This window comes from Neomonachus schauinslandi, chromosome 1 (assembly GCF_002201575.2).
Source record: "Neomonachus schauinslandi chromosome 1, ASM220157v2, whole genome shotgun sequence".
NCBI classification, from domain to species: domain Eukaryota; kingdom Metazoa; phylum Chordata; class Mammalia; order Carnivora; family Phocidae; genus Neomonachus; species Neomonachus schauinslandi.
In genome coordinates, this window is record NC_058403.1 from 33,637,029 (window position 1) to 33,663,662 (window position 26,634).

General features: G+C 35.7%; 1 protein-coding gene across 1 annotated transcript in view; it reads right to left on the reverse strand.

Moving 5' to 3' along the window:
• Window positions 1–26,634, reverse strand: part of GBE1 (1,4-alpha-glucan branching enzyme 1) — a 279,857-nt gene that overhangs the window by 113,463 nt on the left and 139,760 nt on the right. The window contains exon 7 of the mRNA XM_021689411.2: window positions 26,364–26,573. Within this exon, the coding sequence (XP_021545086.1) occupies window positions 26,364–26,573 (210 nt within the window). The remainder of the gene's footprint in view (window positions 1–26,363; window positions 26,574–26,634) is intronic.

Sequence of the window (26,634 nt, forward strand, 5' to 3'; positions counted from 1 at the left end):
AGATATAATGCATTCCTACATGGGGCAATGGCTAAGACATTCTGACTAAAATGTAATATGATATAGTCAGAACTCATCGGGTATATGACATTTAGTTCAGAATTCCACATTTAAGAGGGACATATACAGATTTACATTTGCTAAATAAGTAAGAATTCAAAACCCTGTAATGCAACAGGAAAAACAACTGGGGGTGGGGAGATGGAAATCCATGCATTAGAAATAGAAAGAGCCCCACAGTATAATATTCAAAGACACATTAAGTAGAAAAGTGACTGGATCTGTTTCATGAACTTTCATGGGTTACAAACTGGTAGCCAGATTTTTAACCCAATATAACAAAACATTTTCTAATTGAGAGACCTGTCCAAATATGGACTGGGCTACCTCATGAGATAAGTTTCACACTACTGAAGACATGTAAGGGCAAACAGAATCAGGGCTACTGAACAAAGGACTAAAGATTAAACTATGATACAGAGGCTTCTTCAAAATCTTGTGTCTATGAATTTTCTGCTATGAGAATTCTCTACAATGAGACAGCTCCCAGACTGATAAAGAGAGCCTCTCAGAGTAAAACAAAAACAAGTATATAATGAATAACATTAGCTAGCAGCAGAAATAAATGTAACTAAGACATAGTTTTTAAATCCCCCCCTTTTTTTGATGGGGAGTTAGGGAATACCCAAATATAATCCAGGTGACAAGTGTGAACTGTCAAAACCAGGATGTAGTGAAACATGTGAGAAAAATCTCAAGAAAATTAATGTATTGAGGAAAGAGCAATGATCTGCATTATGCCTCGTAAAAGCAAACACTGTTACTAATCTTACTATTACTAATATGCATTAGTCACTACTAATCCAGCAGTAGTGAGAACAAAGGAAAACTAGTTACACAGAACTTAGTATTGCTCAAACTTTCCAGTTATATAGAAGTAGTAGCACTTGATAGACAAGGATGGTTCACAAGAAATATACTTTACTGAGATTACCTACCCTTTAAGACCATGTAACTATTATACTGTTAATTCCATGCTCATTTAAAAATCCTTAAAATCACTTACTTGGATTCAAAAACTCTTTGGAACAAAACAAAGGTAACTTGCTTATTGAACACAAGGGTTCCAATAACTTTTTAAGGCATATACTCTCATCTACTATTATTAGATCAGCAATTTTTTTATACCTTTCTCTTACGAGTTCAGTGTGTTTCCTCTATAGCTCATTCTAATCTAGGGGGGAAAATCTGAACTTTAAAGTTGACGATCAGCCTTGATCCACAATGATTTTAATTGGCATTGATGTTCTAAGACTGCATGCACACCAGATATCCTGATTTCACTAAGTTTAACCACAAGTTACTTCTTAAAAATCTATTTGAAAAGTTATTACCTATGTCAATATGTTTTTGAAAATGAAGACTACTATCAAGTCCCTATGAGAGGTAATAGTTAAAAAAGTATTAACATTTTCATATATTTTCTCCCAGCTACTTTGTTCCTTTTGCAAAGAGGCTTTTAATTTTTTTCAAGTTTTATTTAAATTCCAGGTAGTTAACATATAAGGCTTTTAAATTTTCTTTTTTTTTTTTTTTTTTTTTTTTTTTTAAAGATTTTTTTATTTATTTGAGAGAGCGAGAATGAGAGAGAGAGAGTACATGAGAGGGGGGAGGGTTAGAGGGAGAAGCAGGCTCCCTGCTGAGCAGGGAGCCCGATGCGGGACTCGATCCAGGGACTCCAGGATCATGACCTGAGCCGAAGGCAGTCGCTTAACCAACTGAGCCACCCAGGCGCCCCAGGCTTTTAAATTTTCTAATTAAACTTTTGATTTTGAGATCTAGATTATCATACAGTTATAAGAGATAATACAGAGAGATCCTGCGTAAACTTTACCTGGTTTCCCCAAATGGTAACATTTGGAAAGCTATGGTAAAATATCACAGCCAAGGTAGAGTCAAGATACAGAACAATTACATCACTAAAAGTGGCCCTCTGATGCCCTTTTATGGTCACACCATTTTCCTCCTGCCTTCCCATGACTATCCTTGAACCCCGGCAAGCACTAATTTATTCTCCATTTCTTTATTTTGTCACTACAAGAATGACATATAAATGGAATCAAATGGCATGTATGTGCCCTTTGGGGATAGTTTCTTCTCCACTTAGCATAATCCTCTGGAAATTAATCCAAATTGCTGTATATACCATGCAGTGTTCCTTTTTATTGCTAAATAGTATTCCACGGCATGGATATACAACAATTTGTTTAACCATTCATCCACTGAAGCATACCTGGGTTGTTTCTGGGTACTGGGCATTATGAAAAAGCTGCTAGGAACACTGATGTGGATGTATTTGTGTGGGGGAAAAAAAAAAACAAACTTTTAATTTCTTTGGGATAAATATCCCAAAGTACCATTGTTGGGTTGTATGGTAGTTGCATATTTAGTTTTACAACTACCACACTGTTTCACAGAGTGATTGTAATATGTCACATTCCACCCCAAGAATGACCATCTCCCAGCATGCTCACCAGCATTGGTGTCATCACTGTTTTTGCCTTAGCCATTTGGATAGGTATATGGTGATATCTCATTGTAGTTTTAGTGGCTAATGATATTGAATGCATTCTCATCTGTTTACTAATATATATATATATATATATATATATATATATATATATATACCATTCATGTCCTCTATTTTCCGGTTTTTGTTTGTTTTACTGTGGAATTTTGAGACATCTTTATACATTCTAGATTTGAGCTCTTTGTTGGGCATATGGTTTGCAAACATTTTCTGCCACTCTGTAGCTTTTCTTTTCATCATCTTAACCAGGTCTTTATATTACAATTTTGATGACAATTTATCAATTTTTCCTTGTATCGATTATGCTTGTGGTATCAAGTTTAAGACCTCTTTGACTACTCCTACATTCTGAAGATTTTTCTCTTGTTTTTTTGTTTGTTTCCCTAAATATTGTCCAGTTTTACATTTTACATGTTAGTTCATGATCTGTTTTGAATTAACTTTTATATAAAGTGTAAAATTTAGGTAGAAGCTAAGTTTTTGCCCATTGATGTCCAATTGCTCCAGCACCATTTGTTGAAAAGTCTATCCTTACCCCACTGAAGTGCTTTTGTAATTTTGTCAAAGATTAGATGGACATATTAGTACAGGTCAATTTCTGGGTTCTCTGTTCTGTTCCTTCAATCTGTGTCTATCCCTCCAATGATACCACACAGTCTTGATTACTGTAACTACATCACAAGTCTTAAAATTGGGAAGACTGATTCCTCCCACTTCATTACTCTTTCACAGATTGTTTTATTTTATTTTTTATTTTTTTATTTTTTATTTTTTATTTTTAAAGATTTTATTTATTTATTTGAGACAGAGAGAATGAGAAAGAGAGAGCACATGAGAGGGGGGAGGGTCAGAGGCAGAAGCAGGCTCCCTGCCGAGCAGGGAGCCCGATGCGGGACTCGATCCCGGGACTCCAGGATCATGACCTGAGCCGAAGGCAGTCGCTTAACCAACTGAGCCACCCAGGCGCCCCACAGATTGTTTTAGAATAGCTAAAACCTTTTAGCTTTTTATATAATTTTAGAACGATCTTCTTTATATCTGTAAAAAATCTCGAGATTTTGATAGGAATTGTCTTAAACTGTTTTTAATTTGGGAAGAAATGTCATCTTTGCTATGTTGAATCTTCTAATCTATGATCACAGTATGCACTTCCATTTTCCATCTTTTTATTCCATTCACTGGTGTTTTATAGTTTTCAGCATATAGTCCTGTATATATTTTATTAGATTTGTACCTAAATATTTCTCTTATGAGAGAAAAGAGATGGAAAACAGGAGGGAGAAAGAAAGAGAAGGAAAGATAAAGGAAGGGGGGTAGGAAAGAAGGGAGAGCAATTATAAATGGCATCATATATTTAACTTTTAATTATCATATATTCATTGCTAGTGTATAGAAGCAACTGATTTTTGTATACTTTTCTTGCATCTCGCAACCTTGCTAAACTTCTCAGATTTTGGAGGATTTTTGTTTGTTTGTATTCCTTGAGATTTTCTACATATCATCTGTAAATAGGTACAATTTTATTTCTTCTATTCTAATCCATCTTCTCTTCCATTCCTTTCCCTTCCCTTTCCTCTTTTTTTCAATGGTTAGGTCTTCCAACACTATGTTACATAAGAATGGTGAGAGCAGACTCAGTGACCATGCTAGAGCATTTTAAAATGTATTGACAAATTGTTTTCCAAAAGGATTGTAGAGAAGTATATACCATGAAAAGTAGTGCACAGAAGTTATCCCTACTCCTAGAGAGAGGGTGGACTAGTTCATTTCAGAAAATCCCTACAACTCCATAGTCCATGAATTCAAGTGATACCACTGAGGATCATTTATCATATTAATTTTTAAACATGACTATATTAGTCTAGGTTCTCTAGAGAAACAGAATCAATAGGATATATGTGGACATATATGAGGATAATTATTATAGGAATTGGCTCATGCAGTTGTGGAGGCAGAGAAGTCGCACAATCCGCCTTCCGCCAGCTGGAGAACCAGGAAAGCCAATGATATAATTCAGTTCCAGGGGAGATGATGGTGTAACTCCCAGTCCCAAGCTGAAGGTCTGAGAACTATGGGGCTACTGCTATGATTCCCAGAGTCCAAAGGCCCAAGAACCTGGAACTCCAATGTCCAAGGGGAGGAAAAGATAGACGTCCTAACTCAAGGAGAGAAAGAATTTGCCCTCTCTTCACCTTTTAGTTCCAGTCAGGTGCTAAAAGTATTGGATGATACCTGGCCCACACTGGTGGGCAGGCCTCTTTACTCAGTTTACTGAATTAAATGTTAATCTCTTCCAGAAACACCCTCATAGACACATCCCAAAATAATGTTTACCAAATATCTGGACATCCCTTAGCTGAGTTAAGTTGATACAAAAATTTAACCATCAAAATGACAGAGAATCATAAACTTGGAATATCAGTGAGAAGTTTCTTTTGCCTTTGCATTCTCAGCACCCGTTTCTCCCACTCTGGTTCACTTTGACATTATTGCCTCACTTCTTTCCCATAACTCAGAAATTTCATTGGTGACATCTCCTACACTGAATTTTCCTTTGTATAAACAGTTTAGGGATGAGTTTATGCCAAGCTACACTTTATAACTATAGGATAAGTCCTTGAGAAAGTAAAATTACTTACTTATCTGCCTACTGGAAAAGTTATGACTAGAGCCAGAGATATTTGTGTTCCACTATTGATTTTTACCTTTTAGTAAATCTACTCATCAGGCACTTTCTGGGTCTGAAAAACTGCTACATACCCAGAAACACCTGACCTAATATATCCTTGAAAATGTTTGAACTTGTATATGAGACACATTTCAAACACTGATTCTTCATATCAAAATAAAAAAATAGGTAGAAAATTATTATAATTTTGCCACCTATTTAAAGGAAAAGTAATTTTTAATTCACTTATTTTTCAAAAGAAATCTTCTAAGTTATAAAGTCATTAACAGTGCTGATATTGACACACTGGTCTCTGCCACACAAAAAGCAACATAAATAAGCATTCTATATAGATATTCAGCATTATGGTTGAACTATAACTGTGATGTGCATTCTATAGAAAATATATCCTTCCCGGGCGCCTGGGTGGCTCAGTTGGTTAAGCGACTGCCTTCGGCTCAGGTCATGATCCAGGAGTCCCTGGATCGAGTCCCGCATCGGGCTCCCTGCTCGGCAGGGAGTCTGCTTCTCCCTCTGACCCTCCCCCCTCTCATGTACTCGCTCTCTCTCATTCTTTCTCTCTCAAATAAATAAATAAAATCTTTAAAAAAAAAAGAAAATATATCCTTCCCATTATCAACACCTATATTAACTTGACTCAAATTTACCTTGCAAATAGATGTGTACATACATATATATGAAGAAAATCTATAATTTTTCCACTTAAACTTAGAATGAACATAGTGGTTTTATGGTCTTCTGCTATTTGACCATGTTGAAGTCAGAATAAAGAGAAATGAGAATAATACATCTGACATATATTAAATGTACAATTACAGGCTATTATGCTAATTAAATAAAATTGACAATTCTTCTGTATTTAAGTGCCTATTTCTGTATTTTTATATTTAAAATTTTTATATTTACATTGTTTATAAATAAAAATAATTATGGCAGTTAATTATATGCCATGATAGATATGATAGATAATGAGGTGGTAGTTTGGAACTTACAAATTATTTAACACTTAACATATATTTCATGGGAGGTGGGTAAGATAAGTACTTGACAAAAATCATGACTGTGGAATGGAGAAAATCTGTACAGCAAATAATTATATACATAATTGTTTGAAAATTATCCTCTAGGTCAGAGACATTCACATTTAAAAATTCTTTGGGGACTTAATTAAAATAGAGAGTTATCACTTCTCAAAAATATGATCAAGAGATTTAATTTTAGCTTTACACGTTTATTTTGACATTTTTAAATGCATCTTAATGTGAGGAAGCAAAGCATCATTTTACATTTAAAATAGTTTTTCTATTTACTTTTTAGTAGTAGGTCTTTTTAGTAGGTCTCTTAGAGTAAAACCTTTCCATCATAAGTAAAACAATAAAGTATGAAAATGTCATGACAATCAAGATATACACAAACTTATAAACTAAAATATCTCTATACTTAGGAAGAAGTGGACTTTATAAATGAGTTGATACATTAAAAAATATCTCATGACTTCCTATCTTTTTTAAAAAAAGTATTCATAAAAAAAGTATTGCTTTCATGAATTACTCAGAGCACACATGAAATTAAAGCTGAATGATATAAAGCATATCAATTAAAAAATCTGTACTATGTGGCAGCATGGGAAGATGGAAATATTTTTGAAATAGAAATACTTTTTAATATCAAAAGTCAAAGAATATTTTGCATTAAAATATCTCAAGAGGGTGCCTGGGTGGCTCAGTTGGTTAAGCGACTGCCTTCGGCTCAGGTCATGATCCTCGAGTCCCTGGATCGAGTCCCGCATCGGGCTCCCTGCTCGGCAGGGAGTCTGCTTCTCCCTCTGACCCTCCCCCCTCTCATGTGCTCTCTCTCATTCTCTCTCTCTCAAATAAATAAATAAAATCTTAAAAAAAATTAAAAAAAAAATACCTCAAGAAATGTATAGAGTACTACTTTCTCAGGATCCATACTTTTATTTACGTATAATTCTGATAGTTATTAAGAGTTTGCATTGGAGAACAAACACATGATGTGGATAAAAAGTGAAAAGGTAGGTCACTGGGGACACCTGACTGGCTCAGTCAGTCGAGCATACAACTCCTGATCTCAGGGTTGTGAGTTTGAGCCCCACATTGGGCATGGTGCCACTTAGCAAACAAACAAACAAACAAACAAACAAACAAACGGCAGGCCACTGAAGTGATATGTTGTTCAGTAGGAAAGACTAACATGGGGAATTTTCAATGTTATACATTATTAGGCCTATAAATGCAGTACTTAAAAAGGGGAAGTCCAGATTAAACCTGTTGGAATGAAGAGAGAAGGGAAGCATTTAAGGGGGCAGGGACTGAAATGTAATGGGAAGGCTTTTGTGAAAATTTCCTACCAGGGGAGATATTTGGTCTTGAAATATAAGATATTCCAAAAAGAACAGTAAAGGAGGGAGAACATTTCAAAGGAGAAGGAATGGCATGGGTAAAGATACAGAGTCTCGGTATGTAAAAGGAACTCCACATTGTAGAATTTAGAGAGGCAGAAAGAGATCAGATATTAATTAGAGCTCCCAGTTTGCCAAGAACCTAGAATTCATCCTTTGTCACAATTACCTTAAAAATGTGATCCTTCCCACTCTAGGGCTTCAGTGAGATACCTCAGCACCCAGTGGATAGGAATCAAGGGGCTAAGGGAGTAGACAGTTGAGGAAACCCCCTACCTTGATGCCTCAAGACACAGTAGGAATAACCCATTGCAACTGTTGTCTGTTGTTCTTAAGGTTTGTGTGCTTCTTCCCAGAGACTGGCTAAGGGCATACATACAATATGGGAGAAGAAATGCAGCCACATCCCTGCAACAATATGGGAGAAGAAATGCAAGTGCTACAAGTGTCTTTTAAAAATCATGCCATCTGTTTCAATATGTATGTTTTCTTAGAATTTAGAATTAGGTCCTTTTATACACCAAAAAGTTGTAATTAAATGTATCCAGGGACCCGTAGTTTCTGTCCTGGGTGAAAACAATACAAGGAGTTAGGATTCTGTTGACACACCCCATGTACTATCCCAAACACATGTGCTCATGCACACACACATTTGTATACATTCTCACACAATGCACACACTCACATACACTAGGCTTTTCTTGACATAGCTGCAAACTGGACAACACCCTTGTGTTGTCTACTACTACCTGCAATTCTAACCACCTAGTGAATGATGGCATTTTTTGTGCTCAGGACTATTCAAGCATTCTAAAGAATCCCACCTTTGGTCAGTGGGACTAGAAACAGTAAGGATAATACGAGAAATACTTGGGATCATATTTGATATGGATTAACCAACACATGAAACCCTGTTTTCTATGTCTTTGGGTCCCATATTTCTATCTCATATGATCAAGCAAGTATCAGGCTGTGACATCATCTATAAGGAGGAGGCAGCCTCAAGTGTGAGAGACTCTACGACAGACATTAGCTCTCCATTTCCACCAGAGCTGTTCACGTTCATCTGTTTAGAAACAACTGCCATGGGCTATAACTCACCACCGGATAATTTAGCTTTGTGAGTCACGCACGAAATCTGCAGTTGAGAAAGATCACTCCAATAATACTATGAAGAATATGCTTAGTGATGAACTGAGTATATTCAAATGTCTCTCAAGCTTACTTAACTTATCATTAATTATATCCCCTGCTGTGACTTATTACTTAACAGATCTGACCTGAAAAACTGTGACACTTTTTGTTGATATTATTAACTTTCTGGAAAAATTAACTCTGAAAATTTAAGGTAAATGGAGAAAGCAAAATTGTCATTCACAAATTTATGGAGGGAGTCCTAGGAGACTGCCCTCCTCCCAACTTTAAAACAGTTCTCAGTGGGACTTTTTAAAAGATTTTATTTATTTATTTGAGAAAGAGAAAGAGAGAGAGAAAGGGAGAGAGAGAGTGTGTGTGTGTGAGGAAGAGGGAGAGAGAAGCTGAAGCAGACTCCGCATTGAGCACAGAGCCCAACGTGGGGCTCAATCCCACAACCATGATATCAGGACCTCTCAGTGGTATTTAAGAGAAGGCTCCCAGTCCTAGCAGAACTAGCCCTTGTCAAGTCCAACTTTCTGCTTAGCCCACACCCAGGTGGGTACTCAGAATTACTCAGGAATGCCACCATATATTCCTTTTTTAAAAAATTTTTGTTTTTTTATTATTATGTTCAATTAGCCAGCATATCATTAGTTTTTGATGGTAGTGTTCAACGATTCATTAGATGTGTATAATGCCCAGTGCTCATCACCACACGTGCCCTCCTTAATACCCATCACCTGGTCACCCCATCCCCCCACCCCATTCCCTTCTGTAGCCTTCAGTTTGGTTCCTGGAGTCCAGAGTCTCTCATGGTTTGTCTCCCTCTCTGATTTCTTCCCACTCGGTTTTCCCTCTCTTCCCCTGTGGCCCTCCACACTATTCCTTATGTTCTACATATGAATGAAACTATATGATAATTGTCCTTCTCTGCTTGACTTATTTCAACTTAGCATATATTCTTAATGAAACACCTCCCCCATTCTCTCAGATGGCAATTTTACACCTCTTCTTGCCTGGAATTTCCAAGACCTCTCCCTTAAGGGACTGTCCTGCTTTTTATTTAACTGGAAAAATAGAAGCAATTAGAAAACATCATCAACCCCCAACCAAATCTACCTCCCTTGCTGCTTAAAGCCCATAGACTCTGCCTCCTAGTATATCAGATGAATTGTCCCTGCACTTTTCCAAGAGCAACCCTCCATTAGTACACCAAATCCCATCTTTTCTTCCCTTCTGAAGGGGTCTGCACCTCTAGTTACCATTCTCTATTGACTTAGCAATTTCCCCTTCTCTGTAAGTTCAATCCCATAGGCTGAAATATCTCTTAAAAGAAGTTTTCTAACATTAACCTTCCCTTTTACCTCCCCTTTAAAGAATATCTCCTCATAAAATTTATCTACACTTGTTGCCTTTACTTTCTCACTTACCATTCTCTACTTAACTCATCTGAAATCAGAGCTTTATTTTATTTTAATTCCAGTGTAGTTATTAACACACGTGTAATATTAGTCTCAGGTGTATAATTTAGTGGCTCAACATTTCCATACAAGAAACTGTGGTCATCACAAGTGCTCTCCTCAATTCCCATCACCTATTTAACCCTCCCCCACCCACCTCCCCTCTGGTAACCCTCTGTTTGTTCTCTATACTTCAGAGTCTGTTTCTTGGTTTATCTCATTTTAAAAATTTGTTCATTTGTTTTGTTTCTTAAATTCCACATATGAGTGAAATCACATGGTATTTGTCTTTCTGACTTATTTTGCTTAGCATAATATACTCTAGATCCACCCAAGACAAGATTTCATTCTTTTTTATGGCTGAATAATATTCCATCATACATATACTGCATCTTCCTTATCCATTCCTCTACTGGTGGACACTTGGGCTGCTTCCATAATTTGACTATTGTAAATAAAGCTGCAATAAACATAAGGGTACATATATCCCTTTGAATTAGTGTTTTCATATTCTTTGGGTAAACACCCAGTAGTGTGACTGATTCAGAATTTTAGCCTGACCATTCCACCAAAAACCCTTTTTAGTACAAATAAATGACTATCAGTCCAACTCAGCGGTCCTGGGCCCTGCAGATGCAACTGGCATTGCTGGAAACTCCCTCCTATTTCACCTGCAGCCCTTCCCTGTGTTCCTAGCTGCCTTCTGGTTTGTCTTCCTAACCTCTGCATGTGAGAGTAACTCAGAGCTCAGGGTCGGATCATATTTCTCCTTGCCCTCACTCTTTAAGTGCTTCTGATATAATCTCACAACTTGAAATAACTTTTTTTTTTTTTAAGATTTATTTACTTGAGAGAGAGAGAGAGAGAATGGGGGGAGGGGCAGAGGGAGAGAATTTTCAAGCAGACTTCCTGCTGAGCATGGAGGCCAACTTGGGGCTCGATCATAATCCATGAGATCATGACCTGAGCTGAAACCAAGAGCCCAATGCTCAACCAACTGAGCCACCGGGGTGCCCCTTGAAATAACTTCTATTAACAGATAACTTCTGATTTTAAATTGCCAGCTCACTGATTCCACACCTGCCCCACACCCCTCTTCCTCCTACTTTATCCTATAGTAGGCAGAATTATCTTTTCAATGTTGTCACACCATTCCCATGATCCAAACCTTTTAACAGCTTCCCATCAAACAGAGAATAAGTTGAATAAAATAGAAGAAAATCCAAACTCCTTATAAGAGCCTACAAGGCTTTCCATGATCTGACAACTGCCAAACTCTCTGGATTTTCCTAAAATTCTCTCTTGTTTACCATTCTACATCCCTCTTGCTTTCTCTTGAATGCACCAAGCCTAGTCATTCCCCACATAGGGACTTCACAGTTGCTTTTCTCCTCACAGTCTATACTGGATTTTATATTGCACACTTACATCTGGGTCTCTGGTTAAATATCACCTCTTCAGAAATGCTTACCTTGACTACACTAAAAGATAGCTGCCATGCAACATACTGCTGAACTAGCTGGCTTTGGTTTTCTTCATGGTACCTGCCACTCTCTGGAAACTGGCTTTGTGTTGTCTGCCTTCCCCACTGACAGGGCTTTGAGGATTGGTGTCTTACTGGTTTTTTAATGCTTCATTCCCAGTGTTTAGGAATGTTGGGTAAATAGTAAGTACTCAATATATTTTTTTGTTAAATAAACAAGTTAGTTAAATCAGCACTTGTATATGCCAAAAATATTTTTGATAAGTGATTCTCAGCAACAGATTACTTAATCATCAGTATCTGTCCATAAAGCCTCTGACCCCCTAACACTTATTTACTCATTTTAAAAAGCTGACCCTGAGAAGTTCACTTTATGTACATATGTAATACACACGCACACACACACACACACTTGTTCTCTAAAGACATTTTACAGACATTTCCAAAATAGAAAAGGTATTTCATACATTTTTAAAACAAAACTTCCTTTCCTTTAAAACAAATCCACTTGCACAGCCTAGAAATGTATATTCTTGCCCTATTCTCTAGCAGTTTCAGGTGTGTGGAGATTATGAACTGTAGTTAACTAAAAGAAACCAAAATGTTAATTTATGACTAATCTGTATAAACATTTGGATTTTAAAGATTTTATTTATTTTTATTTGAGAGAGAAAGAATGAGAGAGAGCGAGTACATGAGAGGGGGGAGGGTCAGAGGGAGAAGCAGACTCCCTGCCGAGCAGGGAGCCCGATGTGGGACTCGATCCAGGGACTCCAGGTTCATGACCTGAGCCGAAGGCAGTCGTTTAACCAACTGAGCCACCCAGGCGCCCTAAACATTTGGATTTTAGATGTGTCTATACATACACACACACACACACACACACACACACACACATGTATATAAATCGTGAGAAAACATGGAAAACAACTTAGTGCATATTCATATAAGCAATATCTATATGCCTAGTGCAATATCTATCTACCTGATGCAATATTCATATGCTATATTTAAATGGCAAGGCAATTTATAAAAACATACAAGAATCACCTTTATACTTTCTGCAGGATGTTAATGCATCCTGCATAAAGAGTGGATAAAAGGACCAAAGCTCCCTCAGGTTTGTTCCCACCATCTCTAAATTACTTAGGTTTATGCTCAAATGGCCTCAAAGGTTCACATTTCTTAAGGCAAATTTGTAGCCACAGCCATTTTTTTTCTACATGCTAAAATAATCAGCACAGCAGGAAAACAAACCAAATGGAAGACAAAAAGGAGGACCAAAGAGACCACAGCTAATCTGACACACACCCAAATTCTCCCTTGCCTTAGAACCTTGCCCTCCCTTGTATTATTAATTTAAAAAAAAAAAATAAGTGGAGGGAGAGAAAGGAGAGAGGAAAGAAGACTAGGAGGGGAGGGCAGGAAAGCAAAGAAAGAAAGAAGAAAGGAACAAAGATTCATGAGGAAAAAACAATGCTTCATTCCTGCCTTGATGGGAAAAACTCTTAAGTCTTTATCAATTCAGAGATTACTAATTTAGACACATAGGATAGCTTCTCCTCAAGAGTATTTGGCTCTGAATGAAGTTCTTATTTTTGCATTGGCTATGATATTTTAATATTGTACACTTTAATTTCTTTTAGCAATTGGAGCCTATATATTAAGACTTTTAAAAAAGAACACAGAAATAATTTCCCTTCAGCTCGTTCCAGAAATTGACAAGCATGAATAAAAAAATAAAATCCTTAATTTTTTATTTTTGGGTATCTTCTTTTAAATGTCGTAAAGCTGAAATTGCCAAATGTACAGCTGAGACCTATATGAGAGTGAGAGAGAGGGAGAGAGAACACAGAAAAGAAGTGGGAGAAGAAAGGCAGCCAGACAAACTTTTGATGGGCTGGTGGGGGAAGACTGATACATAGTATTTTCTTTAAATAAGTGTAAATCCTAAAGCAGGTTGTGCTATTATTCTCTGCTTGAGCAAATAGTAGTAAAGTTTCATTTCTCTAAAATGTACATTATAAATAAAGAGTACTATATATTGATGGGGGTTTGGGAGTGGTGAAGAAGAGACAGAAATGAAAAGAGCTCAGTGAAGTAAACAATTAAAGATGATGACAAGCACCCCTCAGGAAGGAGCAGCCCATAGCAGAACTTGAATGCCAAAACCAGTCTATCCTAATTCCCTCCCCTAATGGACTCCATGTTACTTCATTGGTTAAAGGACAGTGAAAATTTTTATTTTATATCATGGATGCAAATTTCAAACAGGATATTCTTTACAGAAATGTAAAGCCAACATAAACAATGTTTATAATACAGAATTTTCACATGCACACTTGATACCATGGGATATCTCCTAAATATGAGATCAAAGGAAAAATAGGTAAGTGATAACTATTTTAAAATACAGAATGAGAATATAATCACAAATTTTAACCACAGATTATCATAAATAAAAGAAGGATGAAAAGAAGAAGCCACGAACAAGCATTCCAAGGGTATTTACACTGGTGAAGTTAAGAAGGGGCTTTTACTCCATGGATTGGAAGATAAACAGGAGATGGCCACACAAGGGAAATACTGCAGGCAGAGGGAGAAGCATGCACACAGGCCCCAGTGCAGTAAAAGCACCAGACTGGTAAGAGATTAATAAGTGAGAGAAAGAATATGTTAAGATGAGATCAGATCCAGGGCCTTCAAAAACCTCTTAGGCCATGCTAAGATTTTTTTTTTTAAATCTTTTCAAAGTGCATTGAAGTACTTTGAGGTCAAAGAAATTTGAGAAATGAAGTATTATTGTATAGCATTTACTTGGGGGTTCAAAATGCACATTAGCTAATTAAACATTCCAAGAATTTCAACTATAAAGAAATGTGTTGAACTTGATTCAATTCAGGGTTTTCCAAATTTATTTGAGCATTGAACACTCTTCATGTGACACACATTGATATCCTGCTCAACTTTCCTCCTTGGTGGATCATTTCCCAAAGTAGTTATATTGGAACAAAGAGCAGTGACAAAACCTAGATGCTATTGTTACCTCATGAATTAACTGAAACACCATTTGCTATATCTGGGAATAAAAGGAGCTAAAATATTCAAAAAATTATTACTTCGTAGAGATAATGGGTTTCATTGTTACTCAGCTGGACAAATACTTGACAGTCTACTCTGGCGGGTTCTGAGGGATCGTGCCTAACAACAGGGTTCTAAGATGTGTAAGACCTCTGTTCTAATTTGGGAGCCTTCGAAAGCATCAATACATTCATTCATTTATTTATCCATCCGACAAATTTGTGTCTAAATGAGTCAAGCACTGTTCTAGCCTTGAGGGCTAATGAGAGAAACAAGACAAACATTGTCTTTGCCTTGTTGAAGCTTACATTCATGCTTGGTGTAGAGGAGAAAAGCTAAATAATAATAATAATGCAATCCAGTAACTGATATAATAAAACACATATTCACAGATAAGAGAGCAAAGAGTGAAGGCATATAATCAAATAAGAGCATTTAACTCAGGGTGGGGGGTAGGAAAGACAATCTTGATTTGAAAAATAATTTGGACATGATATAAAGAGGAATTGTATTGCTAAATCGATATATGTTCATAGTTTGCATGATATGTAAATCTGAGCTCAACAACTTAGTCTGGATGTGGAACAAGCCATGGAAGCTTTAAGAAATGAAACTAATTCTTATTATATTCCAGGAACTATGCTAAGAATTGTGTCTGTTTTTAATATTTAAAATCTTCCAAAAGCTCTCTGAGGTAGGTTCCTTTTTAATCACCACTTTAGAGATGGATGTGGACACTAGAATATTTAAAATTATGTATGTGGTTTCCATTTTATTTCTTTTGAGCAGTATTATTCTATCTGTGCCTCTGCAGGACTGTTGGGTTTCTATTTTGCCTTCTTATTTAAGGTACACCTCCCCTATGATTTCCCACGTTTCCCACTGCCCCTGCCAGCCAGCAGCCTGGCAGCAGGGACAGTACTCTCCCTGCTTCTCTCATCACCCCATGGCCTGAAAGTGTTTGCTATATTTACCCACTTCATTTGATCACTAAGCTCCCCGAATTCTCTTCTTGTACAGATGTCAGATACCTTAATTCTGGAAAGGGATGGGAAAAGATAGAGAGATAGACTATTTCTGATAGCCTTTCAACTGTAACCACATGAGCTGGTAGATGAGCTCATGGAAGAAGCAAGAAGGACAAACTGTAGGTCAAGCAAAGTCCGTGCTAGCTTATTTTAAGGCAACTCTTAATAATAACACTTTGTCAGAAAGAAAAACATCAGGGGTAAATGCCATTCCAAACTGGGCATTGAACAGCAAGCATGAAGGTATGATCTCCCTACTTATAGCCATTGCCACATCAATGGCCACTCAAAACAGAAAGACCAGAGGACTGTAAGAATGAAGTAGGCCCTTCCTGCCTGAATTAGCCTAGATACTATTACCAAAAACAGCCCAGCCATTACAGTAAAGAAAAAACCCATTATTGGGAAAGAGTAAATAATCTGATGGACAATAAACGTGATGAGACTAAAAATCAGAACACAGCACCATGAAATATTGTCAGAAATACAAAACATGGCCCCTGATTTAAAAGTTAATTCAATACTGTTTAATACAATGCCTTTTGCACCAGAGAATCTGAAAACAATAGTAAGTAGAGAGATGTTTTGCTTATCCCACATCGGAAGGGAACAAAGCAGTCCACGCAAATAAAGTTTTCACAGTAATCCCCATCAAAAAAATTGCTGACAGATAACTTTAACTTAATCCTTAAAACATTTAAAATTTTAACCTTTAAAAAAAAGATTTTACTTATTTATTTGACAGAGAGAGACACAGCGAGAGAGGAACACAAGCAGGGGGAGTGGGAGAGGGAGAAGCAGACTTCCCATGGAGCAGGAAGCCTGATGCGGGGCTCGATCCCAGGACCCTGAGATCATGACCTCAGCCGAAGGCAGATGCTTAACGACTGAGCCACCCAGGCACCCCAAACTTTTAACGTTTTTAAAAGAAATACTTCGAAGTTACATTTTACTTTCTCCTGCCTTCTTAAAGGAAAATTTTCAAACACGACGAAGTTTTTTTTTAATGACTCACGCTCATTATGATTATTCTACACGGCAGTTTGCTTAATGATGCTCAGAGAGACGACTGGGGCCTGGGACTGTTTGCTGCTACACCCAAGTGGCCTTATATTGCTGAGTTTTCCACTCTGGTTTCGATCTTGGTGGGTTCTCTCTCTCTCCACCACTGCTCCTGGCTGTGACTTCTCAACACCACTAGATGCTGATCATCATCAGTCATTTCCCACCGATGTTCCTAATTTTGTGCTTCTACCAAACAAACAAAACAAAACAAAAAACCCCAAAAAACAAAAAAACAAAAAACCCCCAGCTTAACATGATTTTAAAATACAGTGTTGAGACCACACGAACAAAGACCCACAGTGATTACGGCACATATTTTGGCTCATGAAAATAAAATGCTGTTACTTGTGTCCATGCCTCTAATAATGTTTCAACTGTTAAGCTACTTGGTTCATGATCCAAGTCACCTAATTCCAAAACTACCTGCTTTACATTATACCAGATCTTTACTATCATATATATATATATATATACTATTATATATATACACATATATATATAAAACTATATTAATTATATAATATATTGGCTGGCAGTATCTTTTGTAGCTTCCTTCACTGAATTCAGTTGGAAAGAACAGGCAACCCCACCAAATCAATATTGTGCAGTGTCACCTTCATGCAAAGCAAATTCGATAGTGAAAAGCTTAACAGAGAAAACTTGAGACTGCTTTACTTTAAATAAAATATATTCTATAAAAAACAATGAATTATTAACTTCACTTCCATATTTAATATATAAACAACACACATCACCTGAAAATTAAAAACAAACAATATCTATTTAGAATGTCATACAGTGGTATAAGTACAATGGAGAAAAATTAGACAAGAATAGGAGAGAGGAGGGGCGCCTGGGTGGCTCAGTCGTTAAGCGTCTGCCTTCGGCTCAGGTCGCGATCCCGGGTTCCTGGGATCGAGCCCCGCATCGGGCTCCCTGCTCGGCAGAGAGCCTGCTTCTCCCTCTCCCTCTGCCGCTCTGCCTACTTGTGCTCTCTATCTCTGTTAAATAAATAAAAATCTTAAAAAAAAAGAAAAGAATAGGAGAGAGGGAACAGAGGGGGGACTAGAGGAGTCGTCGTGTATCAGGTAGTCACAACAGTAACCACTGAAATCATCACGATCATCATCACTCCATAAAGACCAGATAACGCACCTGGACAGCTAGTCGGCCCCATTTGCTAACCTTAACATAGTACTAAGAACAGAGCTCAAGTTTCAGAAAAGTTGGCTATTATGCTGTTTTGTTTCCTGAAGCACTGAGAGTAAATGTTAAGTCTAACTGCTCCTGAGTTTTACTGATGCTTTCAGCAGACAGAATTTTGAAAGGCCACACAGGCAAAGGTCTAATCTTTGGGAGATATATTAACCTGGAAGGAGACAATGAAATAAATCCTGAGGCTGAGGGCTTCTCTTACTAACAATGAAAGAAAAAGAAGACAGACTGAAGACCTGAGGTAAAACCAAACAGGGATATCTCACACATCACAAAATGTGGAGGGGAAATTCAGGAATTAGAGAAAAATAGGCCTGATCACTAATCTATATGAATAGGGGGAAAGCCTTCAAAAATGAATAATCTTTATATCACTTATAAATGTGTTCTTCCAAAATTATAAGATACTCATATTTTCTGAAAAATAATTGGCTCAGTACAACATGGATTATTTATCTGCAGCTTAATGCTCCGGAAATCATTCGGCTAGGAAACTATGAAATATTACTTCATAACTTCAAAACTGCTAGTCCATCCCTAGAAAACAGACATGCTTAAACAAGTTGTTTGTTACCCACAGATGGAAAATAGATTTTTTTTTCACTTTTTACTTGCTTGTTTAAAAAGGTGATTAATAAAACCAGATATTATTACTATAGACTCTACGTCATTTCCACACTTAAAAGAATAATCATTGAATGGGGACTTTCGGACCATTTTCACTAACATGGACCAATGTCTTAAGCTAAAGAAGCTGCTTGGAGAGTGATGCACAGTGTTTTCAAATTTAAGGCAAATTACCAAGTAGAACTGTCCTACTTTAGAGTGAGTTTGGATTTGAGAATGAATGTTACAGGTGAATAAGACCTAAATACTCAAGATACTTTCACAATATCCCTGTGCACCTAAATTTTGACTTGAGGGGAATAAACAGGGCAGATAATACCAGGAACAAAGTTCATACAAAAACTGTAAATCCTCACCCCTGTGCAGTGCTCTGCATCAACAAAAACCTTTCAGCTAGGCTGAATAATCTCATAAACCCTGTGAGAAAAGTTATATTTCTTTTTTTTTTAAAGATTTTATTTATTTATTTGACAGAGAGAGACACAGCCAGAGAGGGAACACAAGCAGGGGGAGTGGGAGAGAGAGAAGCAGGCTTCCCGCTGAGCAGGGAGCCCGATGTGGGACTTGATCCCAGGACCCTGGGACCATGACCTGAGCCGAAGGCAGATGCTTAACGACTGAGCCACCCAGGCGCCCCGAGAAAAGTTATAATTCTACTATTCACACTCAAATCCAGACAGATTAGATTGATATAGCAACTTTCTTAATCTCTTTTACAAAAAAAAATTAGTCTGAATTTTGAGTCTAACTCTACTTTCTTTGAAATAGTAGATTTAACCATTTTCCTTAATCAAGCTGAAAGGAGGTTCGGGCTTATACAACAAAGAAATACTAAAAGGAGAAGAAAAAATACTAGGAAAGAAGAAAACAATTAAGACTTTTTATGGGATATCCAGCATTCACTGAAGCTATTAACAATCTTACTGTGAGATTTTAATATTCTTAATGAAGAATAGGCTATTATTTGTTTGTTTTTAATTGCCTGTCTTTGGAATAGTTAGCTGTTTGCTAAATCTATGTCCAAAACTGTCTTTTAATCATTATCATTTGCTCTATAAAAATCATCTTTTTTACTTTTTATAAGTTTATAAAGCAAATAGGACAGGTATTTGTCTGTCTAAAATGATGATGTATTACCTCAATTAAAAAATGAAATGTTTGGATATGTATCCAAAGAAATTAAAAACATGTATTTTATTTTAGAGTTTGTGCTACATTTAAATATATTGAAAATATCACCTCTCTGAAGACATGGCACTTGGTAGATGTTAATGTTTGTTAAACAAGTCAATAGAATAAATGAATTATTCAGAAAAAGTAGTTTATTTTTTTTAAAATCTATGATGTTAACCTAAGAAGTTTATTTTTAAAAAGTCTACGATGTTAACCTTAATCTACCTAAAAAAATGGTCTAATTCAGTGATTTGTAAACTTTTTTGATTGTGTAAAGTATCAGTGAAAACTTTTCAGCACATTCTCCCCTATATATATTTATTAATTGTATATATGTGACACTTGAGTAATACATTAGGTGCACTGTTAACTCATACACAAAAAGAAACTAATATTATTTTTTTTTAATTTTTTTAAAAGATTTTATTTATTAAAGAGAGAGAGTGAGACAGAGCATGAGAGGGAGGAGGGTCAGAGGGAGAAGCAGACTCCCACTGAGCAGGGAGCTGGATGTGGGGCTTGATCCTAGGACTCCTGGATCAAGACCTGAGCCCAAGATAGACGCTTAACCAACTGAGCCACCCAGGCGCCACGAAACTAATTTTAAAATAAAGATAAAATAATCAAGGGTCTGGTTAAAGTTAAAAGTCACTTTGATATGTGATTTTAATACTTACCCTGGCTGTAACAGCTCACTAAAATATATAGATAAAAATGAGAGGATCAATGACTCTATTACATTATAAAATTCTTCTTTCAACTCCCTCCATCATCTACCATCTTTGCTGAAATCTGACTTGTATATTTCCATTTTCCCTGAAGTTAGTCAGGTTACTTTTGCTGAGTAACCACAAGAGGATTCATTTATATTTATAACCAATGGGCTTAAGATATACTGAAACTGAAAACATTTTAAAAGTTTGATAAAAACTATGTCCAAGATTTATGTGTATGCAAAGAAATTTTATGACTGAAATTGTGGCAATAAAATCACAATGATGGAATTTTTTTCTTGGTATTTCTTTAAAGACCATTACTTGAAGTTAACTTTTAAAATATCACCTGCACCCTGAAGGGAATGACTTTTTGGTCTATTTTTTCCCCAAACTTCTGATAAGCATATGCTCAGGAGTTAACCAAGCATATAGGCTTTGTAACACATCCTAGGACATATGAATCTTTAAGTTTTCCAGATAATACCAAACTGTTTTCAAAAGTAGTTGTACATATTTACCTTTACTATGCTGTTATTTCTTTGTTATTGTGGTCCTTTTTTTTTTTTTTTTAGAAAGAGAGCATGTGGGAGTCGGGGTGGGGAGGGCCAAGAGGGGTAGAAGGGGCAAAGGGAGAGAGAAAGAGAATCCTAAACAGACTCCACACTGAGTGTAGAGCCTGACTGAGGGCTCAGTCTCATGACCCTGAGATCATGACCTGAGCCGAAACCAAGAGTCAGATGCTTAACTGACTGAGCCACCCAGGTGCCCCATGGTCATTTCTACTACAGCAAAAAAGTGAAATTATTTCGCCCAATGACATGTGCTTTTTGATTTTTTGCTTTTAAGAAACCACAAAAAAGTACATGACTTTAAAATAATAATTTTAGAGGTTTCTATTCATGTCCTGGATGCTTAGTTTTTAAACATCTTGCTAATCACTCCTTAGCTAACATATCAGTGCACAATAAACAAAAGATGGATCATTAAGAACTGATTTGGTCATGATAAAATGTCATATATAAATATGCTAAAATTTTGTTTAGAATATTAGCAACTATGTTCATGAAGGTTTATCCCAGGAATGCAAGACCGGCCTAACATTCAAAAAATCAATAAATGGAATTTACTATATTGACAAACTAAAAAAAGAAAAAAACATATGAAATCATAGACCACTTAAGATACAAATATCCACTCTAAAAAGGGAAGGCCCCCATGAATTTCCTTCCACATTCTAACTTATGGAAAAGACCTATCATGGTTAAAACCCAATTATTATAGTGTCTATACTAAGAAGTATTTCATTCCATTCATGATTATGACCTTAAAAAACAAACTGGATTTATTTTTGTTTCTAGAAGGAACTCTAGTAACCCAAGATAACAGTAGTGTATCTTCCTACCTAAGAGTTGTTTCATCAGGAACCCATGCTGATGGAATAAATATACTACCTTTGTATCCAAATGTAAGGTTCAGGGAAAATATGAGCATTAGCTCTACTATGTTATCTCCTTTGAGATTCAATATCTTATCTCTGAAAGAAATATTCAACAAAGAAAAGGTACTCATTTGAAACTTTAGTAATAGTTAAGGTATAATAATTGTTTAGACTCAACAAATTTGCAGCTGTCTTGTTATTTTATCAAGTGTATTTACATAGTGCCAGACGAATATGCAAAACAGAATTTAAAACTGAGACCTCTAAATTGTATCCATTATTTCTTAACTCTAAAAACTTCAGAAACTTATAGATGACAGATTTGTGAGAAAGTTCTCTTTACCAACTAAAGTAAGGACAACCCAATCTCTGTTATGAACTGTCATTAGTAATTTAGCAGAGCTAGAAGGCAGTTCAGCCGAGTAGACAGAAAATTAAAACATGGGCAGCTCCTGATTGGAAATTTATTCATAGCAGGTAATGAAATAGCGTAGTCAGGATCTCTGGTATTACTCAGAGTTAGAGATTTAATTCTGATAACTTTGATGATGGCACTTGAATCAGAGATTATAAACGGTGACAGGTTGTGACATATAGATAGGATGAAATGAGCATCAGCAACATATCTTACAGAAGCTGATTCCATATAAGATTAATTTTCTCAAACAGTAAATATAATAATTTCAAAAATTATTACAAGTTTTCAAAGAAGAGGCTTAGGCCTTACATAAACCATGTACCATTTTTATATATACTTTTCCATGGAGGATAATATTAATCAACAAATCAAAGATAAGGGGTGGAAAATAACTTATATTTTAAAATACGTATCTTCTGATTTCATCTGGATAAGGAACAAATCCAAATTACAGGCAGAGTAGCTACTCTATGGGGAGAATATTAGTGAAGGCTAGGTTTTCATGTGTTATTTGCATGTTTAATAAGTTTATATTCATTAAATGCATTCATGTACAAAGAATGTTATTTATATTTATTAAGGATAATAATTTTTTATTTTGAATAACATGTGCTTTTTTATACTTTCTAATTATCAACACTGACATTACTTTTATAATGAAAAGTATATTTTTAAAAAACTTGCTTATTTCAGACAAAACTCTCTACCACAGAAATAAGGCTTAAAAAGAAGTATTTCCCCATACACAGGTATTTCAATATTTTTTTTGAATTTGTGAAATGGCATATTCACTGTGTGTGGTCAAAACTTTTTAGATGTGGGGATTTATTTATTCATTTTTAAAGATTTTATTTATTTATTTGACAGAGAGATAGAGAGAGAGCACAAGTAGGCAGAGCAGCAAGCAGAGAGAGAGGAAGCAGGCTCTCCGCTGAGCAGGGAACCTGACGTGGGGCTCGATCCCAGGACCTGGGATCATGACCTGAGCCAAAAGCAGACGCTTAACCAACTGAGCCACCCAGGCACCCCAAGATGTGGGGATTTAAAAACATAGCACAAAAATTCTTTAATGCTCCTGCCATTGAATGAAGGGGTCCATGTCCCCTCTCCTTGAAATTGTAACTGTTTGAGCTATAGTTTATAGAAGAAATGATGTTGGGTCAGTTTCTCGACCCAGACGTTAAGAAATGGAAGCCTGCATGTCCTGTTATCTAGTACATTCACTGTTGTAAGAAAGCCCAAGTAGGCTGTGAAGTGGGCTCCAAGAAGCGGAGCTGAGGCCCTCTGGCCCACAGCCAGCACCAACTGTCAGTCATGTGAGTGAACCATCTTTAAAGTGGACACTGAAAGCTCCACCCCTTAACTGAGCCACTCTAACTGACACAACATGAAGACAGGAAGAGCTGTCTGCCTGAGCTATGCCCAAATTGCAGATCTAGAAACAAAATAAACAACTGCTGTTATCTGAAGTCACTAAATTTTGAGCTGCTTTGTTAAGCAGCAATAAATAACCAAAACAACAGAATCCAACTTTAAATATGAATGCTGATTATAAAAATGGCTTTAGCATTCTACCAGAGCAATGTTATTTTACATATGCTATAACTAATCAGAATAGAAGGAAGAAAATGTAAAAGAAAAGCCTTATAAGTTTCATCAACCTAATATAAATTTTGTCAAAAAAGCTTTTAATAAATTGCACGAAGTACTGAGAAAATAATTCTGGTCCAACAATCTTTAGTATTTCATATATTGAGAAACCTAAGTATTAAAAAATTATTTGTTTAAATTTAGCGATTTAAATTGTTTAATTTGGCTTTGTAAGGTTTTATCTATATTGTATAAGGATGTCATAACCAATAAGTATAAGCTGATACAGAAAAAACGAATTCTATTAAATTGGAAAATATAGATATCAAATAGAATAGAACATTAATAAAATGGATTTTAAATGGAACTATATTTACAAAGGACTAGGCCTATATGACATAATGCAGCCAAAAAATTATTCATAATAAAAATAATAAGCCAAAATTATGATATATATTTTTTACCGAAAGCAAGATTAATGGTTAATTCCATAACAAAAGAAAACAAGTATTAAATAAAATGTTAAATATGTCTTAACTTTTGCAAAAGAAATGTTTTTTAAAACAATTATGTATAATCCTTTTTCTTTAGAAAATTGGATGACTTTTAATGGACTATGAGAGCTCGAGGTAGAGAAAAACACACTATAATAAATATTTTAATAAAATAATCTTTTTAACATAAAGATCCATACACTTAAAGTATTTCTTTTTAAAGACACAGCTCTACAGAATAACTGTCCTAACACAAAAATTGAACCATTTAATGTATGCTTTTCATAAGGCACAGTTCTGCAGTATAGAGTCAACTCTTATTCCTCTAAATATGAACCAGAGATTTCAGTTAATTGTATCACTTGCCCACAATCTACGTTTATAAGATTTTCTCAAGAGTGGAGTTATACCACAGAATTAGCACAGGTTCAGTCCTTTTTACTTGTTATAAATCCATAGTAGGAAAAGCAATGTTCAAAAAGGTGACACAAATACAAAATACCTTTGCAAAGGGAATTGTATTAGCCCCCAAACTCTGCCTCCTCTTATAATGAAAAACCTGAGAGCCAGAATGATTAATCGATTTGTTCCAGAATGAAACTCGGCCTGGAACCCTGCCACCCACTCCACCTCTTGTGTCTTTTCTCATGTGTTATGTGGCTTCGTTTGGCCTGAGTGATTCCTATATGTTATGAAATATAAAACAATGTATAATATTCAGGAAAGAGCAAAGCAGAACAATTTCCTCCATATGAAAGTCATCTAATTTATGTTGAAAAATTAGAAATCTTCATTTTGTCAAGGTACTTGCTAAAGCGTTTTTCTATACTGCTCGTTTTCCAGATATGTGTATGTTTATGTATAATGCAACATCCAAAAGAAAATTCATTAAATTTCTTTTAAAAATATTATAAAAAATTAGTTATACATTGATACTCTGCTACTTTTAATATTTCTGACAGCGTATTTTCATATTTTCACTTATAATCAATAATGGATACAAACTGTTAGTATTTTTCACTTTTTGAAATATTTTTGCCATATTATTCTATTTAATCACCTAAAACCCCTTTCTACTTAAATGGTAAAAGAAGTCAGAGGTGGGTTTAATCTTAATTGTTTCAACATTAAGCCTTAGTTTACTTTTATGTAACGTGGTCCTAATAATAGGACTTACCATGTGTAAGTAGAGTTGCTATGCAGAATAAATAAAATATGTAGCTAATGTATCTAAAACACTTAGCATCATCCCTGACATATTACATACTAATAAATGTTAGTTGTTATTAAAGTTATATTAATTTAGCTGTGATCAAGAACATGGCAATATTATTAAGATAGCAAAATATGAAGTACAATTTTGAAAAACTGCCTACTTAAAACCATGTACATATTTCTATTAAAAGGAGATTTGCTACAGTTAATACAACCTAATAAAGTATTCTTTTAGATATTAAAAAAATATTCACATTAATCCTTTTAAATGGCCACATAACCAATATATTTTAAATGACATAAGATTGGTAAAACTGCAATTTAACACAACTTACCACAAATACATGTGCTATTCAAAACAAGGTAAATTCTGTAAGTGTGTTAAATATTCCTTATAAAATTTTAAATAATTGAACTAATTAATTATATACCAGTGAAAGACTACACACACACACAATGAACTTAGTAATATTCCTTGAAATGTTTTTTAAACAAAGACATTTCCATATGGTATGTACCTACCTGGAGTAGGCAAACAATCGACTGTCCCAAAGATCATGATTCCCTCTAGGTCCAGAATGAAAATAACAGGAATCAGTCCCATCAAACATGTTCAATCCATCTTCTGAATTTTTTGAAGCGTGGCTGTGTACCACATCTAAGAGGACTGTGATACCCATTGAGTGAGCCGTGTCAACCAGTTCTTTTAGCTCTTCAGGCGTTCCATAACGGCTAAAGGTAAAGAATAAAGCAAAAACAAAATCGTATCATATTTAAAGCAAACATCTAATCA